Here is an 8,422-nt window from a genome sequence, read left to right as displayed (position 1 = left end):
AGCCAGAAGCGTGCCAGTTCAATTCAACAAATATTTAATTAGCACTTGTGATTTCCAAGGCACCGTTTTGGGTACTGAGGAGGAAGCAAAAATGAATAGCTGCTAATGCCAGCGAAAGACAAGACATGAACCAAGCAACTAGACTGGAAAGAGTGGGGCGTCATGATGTAGAAAAGGCAAAGCACAGGAAGAACCTAGTGGCGCTTAAAATAATCCAACTTTTCCTGCCTTCCTTCTTCTTTTTAAGATTCTATTTTGGATCCCTTTTCGCACGTGCCAGGTCGCTTGTCGGCAGAGAATCCTCAACCCTGAGAAATCTCTCCTCCCTATTCTTTCTTTCCTCACAAATTCGATGAGCTCTTCTGCCATCAGCACTACTTTTGGAATGGTATCTATTGTGTGGGTGGTGAAACGATGGAAAGATATTTTTGTTCTAATTATGAGAACTGTTTTACTGGGGGAAGGAGGGAGAGGCTGATCTGAAGCGCTGATGAGATGCTCTGCGAGGATCCTCCGAGGAGGCGTTACTAAGGTTACTAGAGAGAGGACGGCAGGTGATAGGCAGGGTAAAACAAAATATATTTTCAAATGAGAGGCGTGGGCTGAGTAGCAAGCAGTGCCAGCAGTACTAGATGCCGGATTCCCTAGAGGGGAAAGGAAGGCGGTCCAGGGAAAAACTGGGAGCCGCGACTTGGCGAAAGCTGAGAGCTTCTTCGTCCCTTCCGGGCCGTTTCTCCCGCTGCCCTTGTTTCCCGGAGCTGTTCTGGCTGTAGCACAAGATCGGCGCACTCGGGCGACGGTGCCATTTAGATGTAACACATGGTCGTGTAGGACCGGAAGTAGTGCCCAGTCGGGACCCGTAGGGAGAGGCGGGTAGCGGGGGACGGCGGCGGCGGTTGTGGGGAGGCTGCGCGGCCGGGCGCTTGGGACCTGTCCTGCAGCGGCTCTCTCAGGCTGTGGGTCGTCGCTGCAGCTGCCGGGAAAGAAGGAAACGACGACTCCGGGGGCGAACTTGGCACACAGGGAGGAAGGGAAAGGGTGTGTGACGAGGGCTGTGGGTATATTTGGCATCAAGGAGAAGGACCTCAAAACTTGCTTTTCATATAGTACTAGTTGATTGTCGGGTTTTGTTTGGTTTTATTTTGGATGACAGATTCTGGAGACACCTGGCGTCTCCGTTCTTGAGTTTCTGCTGGCTCTTGTCAGTTGATTCGTAGCCTGAAGTGAGTGAGAGCTTTTTAGTTCAACCAGTGAGTTAAGAAAGGTATGGGTTGGATGGAGCGGCCAGCTAATAAAGAAATGGGAGAGTAGGAGCAAGAGTAGGAAGTGGTGTCCTGGGGCGAGGGACAAGATGATGATGATGATAGTTAACATTTACTGGGTTTCACTATAGAAGACAACGATAAAACCCTTTAGATGAGGTAACTCATTTAATCTCCATTCCTATGAGGTCAGTCATCTTACTAGCCTCTTTTTATAAATGAGGACACTGAGGCTTGGAGAGGTTAAGGAACAGGCCCAAAGAAAGACAAATGGAAAGTGCAGAGCCGGGCTGTGAGTTCTAGTAGGCTGATCTCAGAATATATCTCTAAACTCCACGCTACAGCTGTCCCCGATCAAGATGGAAAGAAAGTGAGGACATAGGACAAAGAGTGAGAGGACAATATGGCTTGAATAGATGTGATAAGACAGCTGGAGTTGACCTAAAAAAGGGTGTAAAATCCAGGTGTATAAGGCAATAACAGATGTAAGGGAGGGTAGAGTTGAAACTGTGGCTTTCTAACCTTCGTCTCCAACCTTAACTAGCATCTTCCTCTAGGATTTTAGTGGGACAGAGAAGAGAGGTATATACCCACACACCTAAGTTTGAAAGTGGAGTTACAGACTTTAAAGGTTGTTAAAGATTTAAACAACTTAAAGATTATTTCTCATAGCTACCTAATTTAATGGATGAAGTCCAGGGAGATGAAATGACTTATTCAAGGTAGCCAGGACTAGAAACGTCGTTTATCATAGATCCAATGCAATGAAGTTTAGGGAATTCTTTCCTCTTTTTCCTGCTGCACTTGCTGTCGTTATATTAGTTTTAATAATTTGATACATCATTTAACCTGGACTGCTCCTTCCAGCCATGTAAATTAGTTATTTGTGACATCAAATAGTCAAATAATCCATCCATCCATCTTAGTGTGTGTTCCAAATTCAGTGTAAAGCTGGAACCAGGAACTTCTTCCAATACAATTGAGTGACAACTGACGTCTTCCAGCATTTCTAAGAGTTTCAGTTCAAAAATGAAGTCCCAGCATTTTGGGAGGCTGAGGTGGATGGATTGCTGAAGCCCAGGAGTTCGAGACCAGCTTGGGCAACATAACGAAACCCCTTATCTACAAAAAAAAATTTTTTTAAAGTTTGACAGGTATGGTGGTGCATTCCTATAGTCTCAGCCTGGAGAGACTGAGGTGGGAGGATCAGTTGAGCCCAGGAGGTTGAGGATGTTGTGAGCCATCATGGTGCCACAGCACTCCAGCGAGGGCAACAGAGCAAGACTCTCCAAAAATAACTAGATAAATAAAATGAAACGAGAAAGTTGACTAGTCCAAAGGGAAAGGTGGTTTACCTTAAAGAAACTCAAAAGAAAATGGAAATCTCTACATATGTTGAAAAAGATTACAGGAAAATTTTCATCAATTGATGATATACTGTTCATAAGTACTGTAATTCTCCTGGAATGTAGTAAATCATATTCCAGAGAGGAAATCTGGAGTAGTTGAAATTGTGGGCACAAGAATCAAGTAGAGCAGATTAGCCACTTACTGGATTTGTAAAATAGATTTACTTTACTTTGATTACTTCTTTCCTAAATGAAGATAACTTTCTAACTTGCAGAATTAGAAGCATTGTTTGTAAAGTACTTAACACAAATGTCTGGAACAAAGTTGGTGATAAACACAGTGATTACTACTACTCTGAATCAAAAGTGAAGCATTGCTAAACCTTGTAAGCAGTCACTGCAGCTTCTAGGCCTGCTTTTCAGTGAAAAGATCAAAGAGTAGCCTTCTTTGTTCACCTAATGACAATTAAGGGTGAAAAATGTTGATGCATTTTCTGAAAGGTGTGTCTCTTATTTAAAAGTGAATGAAAGTTTTAGATGGCTAGATGGCCTGTGAACAGGAATCTGCCCACAATGATCCTTGAAAACTGTAACTTATTTTTTAATTATTCTGTTTCCTGGACAATTGGCAACCTAGATTCTAAATAGCTTTGTACTCCTTTACAGATGCATGGTCATGGAGGCTACGATTCTGATTTTAGTGATGATGAACACTGTGGAGAATCCAGCAAAAGGAAAACAAGGTAAGTAATTTTTTTTATTGATCTGTTTTTCACATCCTTTCTAGATTAATATGAAGCATAAATAACTAAGAGTGAAATTTTAGAATTGTGTTTACATGTGAAGACAATTGCTCTAGTGAAGTTTTCATTAAATTAATACATTGATTAAAAATTGGAGAACAATTGTGGGAAAAATAAAACATTAATTCTGCGAAGGGGTTTATTGAAAGGGAAAGAAGAGTTTCAGATTTCTGGAATCTTTTCAGAAATCAGTGAAACCTTTTCATTGCATATATTTTTCATTCAACTGTCAAGGACTGTTTATTTGCAAATGTAGCTCAGAAGGGGCTTGAATGGTGGTCTCTTGCCAGTACTTGCCTTCAAAGTGAAGTTAATATGGAGGATGAAAGTATAATGCAGCACAGTTCTTATGGATACATGAATGAGCAGACTAAGAGGTCATGGGAAGAAACTCAAGGAAGGTTTTATTGAATTGCAAGAAACAAGAACTCTTAGCACATAAAGCCTGTGCATTATAAGCAGGATATGTCTTGGTGGAGCTGCTGTGCGTAGGAGCATTGTTCTTAGCTTTCAGTGCATAGAAACTCAGTTTTATACTTTGACTCAGGAGTGGTTGACTGATGTATACTAACCAGACTTACACACCAGGCTGTTGACTAATTTTTGCTAAGCAAACTTAGAGAAATTGGCTTATCATTTCACACTGAGAGCAATATATTAGGCATACTCACAGTGTCTGAACATTTTTGTAGGATACTCAGTCTTTGTGATAACTCAAAGGATAGTACTAATTATAATAAATTACATTTTTGATGCTTTACATTTTCTAGATTTTTCATTCAAAAATATTACTTTGTAAGAACAGAATTTGAGCAAATCTAGTTGGATACTCTGCTCCAGGATTATATTCATTGCTGTAACTAGGGCTGATCGTCTATGGCAGGGTGTCCAATCTTTTGGCTTCCCTGAGCCACACTGGAAGAAGAAGAATTGTCTTGGGCCACACACTACAGTGGAGCACACACAATTGTGAGTCTGTTGGCTCACACTGTTGGCCTGGAGCAGTGCTGGGCCTGCATAAAATACACTAATGATAGCCAATGAGGTTAAAAAAAATTGTGAACAAATGTGTTAATGTTTACCAATTTGTGTTGGGCCACATTCAAAACTATCCTGGGCCACATGAGGCCCACAGGTTGGATGAGCTTGATCTATGGTTTGTTTTCTCTATAATCAGCCTTGCTTTTTGCTTATTATTAATTACCAGAAACTTCCTTATCACTATGTTACAGATAGAGAAATTAAGAAACAAAGAGATATATAATCGAGTCTTATTAAGATTAAAGTAGTAATTGACAGAATTAGGATTTGAATCAGGAACCTAGGTGATATGACACTAGAGTCCATGCTTTTGTTAGTTTCATCTTCCCCATGTTATGGGTATTAACGTTAACATATTAATTAAGCTATTTAAGGAAATGTAAAATATCTTGTTAAAGATCAGTGAGTCTCCTTAAAGCTAAGACTTACATTCTTTAAAGTATATTCCAATTATGAAAATATAAAGAATTAGAAAATAACCTTTGGAAAAAATGAACTCTTATTTTCTTCTTATATACCAGGACAGTTGAAGATGACTTACTGCTTCAAAAACCATTTCAGAAAGAAAAGCATGGAAAGGTGGCCCATAAACAAGTTGCAGCGGAATTGCTGGATAGGTATGGTATTTCAATGTCAATTCTATTTCTTGGTTTAAGTTGCTTCATCAACTATGGACTAAAAGATTTGATTATGTTAATTTGAATATAGACATTTTGAATTTTCTTTAAAAAATTTGTTTTAACAGGGAAGAAGCAAGAAATAGAAGGTTTCATCTCATAGCTATGGATGCTGTATCCTTTTTGTATTTCCAGATTTTTATAACTAGTAGAATATTTTAAAATCTGCTTTTTTGTTTTATAAAATTTTGTGAAGTCAAATAGGCCTTTTTATTTTTAAAGATAAGTATTTAGTGATGTAGGATTTTGCCATTTATACTTTTGGGTACAATTCTCTTTTACTAATATATAGGAAAGATTTAGAGACAAAAATGATGAAACATATTACTAGTACTCTATAAATAGGTTTATAAAGTACATGAATCTGCAAATATATTTTCCTAATTGTTTTTTCAAGCTTTCAACATTTCCTTTTCCTATACTTATCTTTAGTCTCATTTTAATTTATGCTTTTCCTACCTAGTTCTTTGCTATTTAAGGTCTCTACAAAACTTGTATTTAAAATTAGGTCTATCCAGCCTGTCCCTGGATCTAAGGAAAAAGTAGAAATAAAATGAGGCCTGCCTGTGGACTGTCCTCAGGCCTGCCATGGCTTTAATTTTTAGGCATGACTTAAAGCTATCTTTAAGATAAACCCTGCCTTCTGGTTATAGCCATTTCTCAACTCAGTTTTTTAATAAGACTGGCTAATGATGCTTCACTGCTACGCTGGCCATCCATACTGCTGTTGAGAATATTGGAGAATTAAAGAGAGACCAAGCAAGAACTGAAGTATCTTTGGGTATTTATTGCTGTGATCAGAATTGGGAGAAGGAGACAGTGTCAATTTGATACGCCCCCTACCTGTAATCATCTGTTTCACTGTGTTATTCCAATATTTTTCTTTAAGTTATAGAAGTACCATTGTGTCACTAATTGATTTATTCCTCTTATCTCCTAACCTAGTAGCTTAGCTTTTCCGTGGATCTCATCTGCCGTTTGTTCCTTTAGCATTTAAACATTTGCTCTGCCTTCTCTGACACCCACTGCATTGGGGGCACCTAGTTAGAGCCTGGTGAGAGTGAAAGTATAGACACTCCTTTTCTGGCATAGGTGGAGATGGAGCCACAGTTTTTTTGTTTGTTTTTTGTTTTGTGTTTGAGGATTTATTTTATTTTTTTTTCTTTATTTTATTTTATTACTTTAAATTCTGGTATACATGTGCAGAACATGCAGATTTGTTACATAGGGTATACATGTGCCATGGTGGTTTACTGTACCTGTCAACCTGTCACCCTCGCCCTTCCCTGCCCACAGGCTCCAGTATGTTTTGTTCCTCTCCCTGTGTCCATGTGTTCTCATTGTTCAGCTCCCATTTATGGGTGAGAACATGTGGTGTTTGGTTTTCTGTTCCTGTGTTGGTTTGCTGAGGATGGTGGCTTCCAGCTTCATCCATGTCCCTGCAAAGGACATGATGTCGTTCCTTTTTGTGGTTGCATAGTATTCCATGGTGTATATGTACCACATTTTCTTTATCTAGTCTATCATTGATGGACATTTGAATTGGTTCCATGTGTTTGCTATTGTGAATAGTGCTGCAATAAACACACAGGTGCATGTATCTTTATAATAGAATGATTTATATTCCTTTTGGTATATACCCAGTAATGGGATTGCTGGATCAAATGATATTTCTGGTTCTAGATCCTTGAGGAATTGCCACATCATCTTCCATAATGGTTGAACCATTTTACATTCCCACCAACAGTGTAAAAGCGTTCCTGTTTCTCCACAACCTTGCTAGCATCTGTTTTTTCCTGACTTTTTAGTAGTTGCGATTCTGACTGGGAGCCACAGTTTTCTTTGAGTTGTTTGACAAGAGTAAAGTAGTTATTGTCTAAAAGTTGTCTTGCTAAACTGACTCTTGGTCATTTGGTTAGAGAGAACAGGCTTTCGTTGAGGCTTTTTTAGTCCGTGCCTGTTGGTGTTTCCAGGTTGTCAGCTTCTTTACCTCCAAATCTAGGATATATGAGACAAAAAGAAAACCTAGGGAACTCGCTATCATGTCATACCATAGGTCTTCAGGAGGTCCCTAGTGGTATGCCTTCTTCCCTCTACCTTTTAGAGTCTTTTTATATTTGATATATAATGTACAAGGATTTTAGTTGTTGTTAGTATGAGGAATAGGGAGAAGTACATCTTTGCCTACTCCATCTTCCCGGAAGCAAAAGTTCCACCCGCCACCTGTTCTTGTACATAAAATTATATTGGAATACAGCCATGCTTCATTTATATGTTGTCTTTGGCTGCTTTCATGCTAAAATGGCAGAACTGAGCATTTGCAACAGAGACCATATGGCTTGCAAAGCCTGAAATATTTACCATCTGGCCCTTTGCAGAAAATGTTTGCTGACCCCAGCTCTAATAGGTTACATGACTTGCCATGGTCACGTGACCAGTTAGTGGTAGATCGAGAGCTAGAATCCAGATCTCCAGATATTTGGCTCTTCTTTCTGTCTCTCTCTCTCTCTCTTTTTTTTTCCCCCTGAAATAGTAACTGGTTTGTTACAATATGAAAATATCACTGTCTGATTAAATTGTCTATTAGTACACATTATGATGAATTAAATCACTGTATATCTTTAATGTAATAGTCACAGAGTATTGTAGGAGGCGAGGTTAGCTATTATATGCATGTTTGGCTCTAGAGAGAGAGCTGTTGAGCTTTTTAAAACAGTAAAATGCTCATATATTTTGTTACACTGCTTTGAAAGTAAACATGGCATTTTATTATTTGAATTTAAAAGACAATATAAAAACTGATTTTTTATATTTGCTTTTTTTGAAAGTTTAATGTTAGGATTTCATATTATAAAAGTTGCATCTTCTACTTAGAGGCTTTATCATTACTAAAATAGATAAATTATATTTTATGATAATGAAAGATAAATTCTCTGCTTTTAGAAACTATAATTTTTAAATTTTTCATATTGTGATTATTAGAATGAGTGGTGGTAGGAGGCTATATGCAGTTCAGCAATAGAATAAGAAGCTGTCTTTCTCCCCAGATGGAGATATATTTTTATCACAAGAGTAGTGTATGCTTGAAAAATATTCAAAAGAAAGCCTCTACTTTACAATCTTCACTTTCAACAGTTTAATATATACCCTTCTGGATTTTCTGAATGTATAAGCATGTATACTATGTGAATACTTTTATATTTTATTTTTATTTATTTGTTTACTTTTTTGAGACAGAGTCTCGCTGTGTTGCCCAGGCTGGAGCGCAGTCGCCTGATCTCGGCTCACTG

The 8,422-nt window shown here is 38.4% G+C and overlaps 1 protein-coding gene across 8 annotated transcripts in view; it reads left to right on the top strand.

Moving 5' to 3' along the window:
- The first annotated feature begins 262 nt into the window (after window positions 1–262).
- LOC102137822 (protein FRA10AC1) overlaps window positions 263–8,422 on the top strand; it is a 34,144-nt gene continuing 25,984 nt past the window's right edge. For 2 of the 8 annotated variants that reach the window (XM_005565980.4, XM_005565976.4), the window contains exons 1-4: window positions 263–388; window positions 3,278–3,354; window positions 4,977–5,072; window positions 5,201–5,246. In XM_005565980.4, the coding sequence (XP_005566037.1) occupies window positions 353–388; window positions 3,278–3,354; window positions 4,977–5,072; window positions 5,201–5,246 (255 nt within the window). In that variant the 5' untranslated portion in view covers window positions 263–352. Of the gene's footprint in view, window positions 389–848; window positions 1,422–2,275; window positions 2,417–3,277; window positions 3,355–4,976; window positions 5,073–5,200; window positions 5,247–8,422 lie in introns of those variants that run through there. The other 6 variants (XM_074002225.1, XM_005565979.4, XM_074002227.1 and 3 more) reach the window with 4 other exon arrangements.

This window comes from Macaca fascicularis, chromosome 9, assembly GCF_037993035.2.
Source record: "Macaca fascicularis isolate 582-1 chromosome 9, T2T-MFA8v1.1".
NCBI classification, from domain to species: Eukaryota; Metazoa; Chordata; class Mammalia; order Primates; family Cercopithecidae; genus Macaca; species Macaca fascicularis.
Note: the sequence above shows the minus strand (reverse complement) of the source record. Positions and strands in the feature narration are given on the sequence as shown.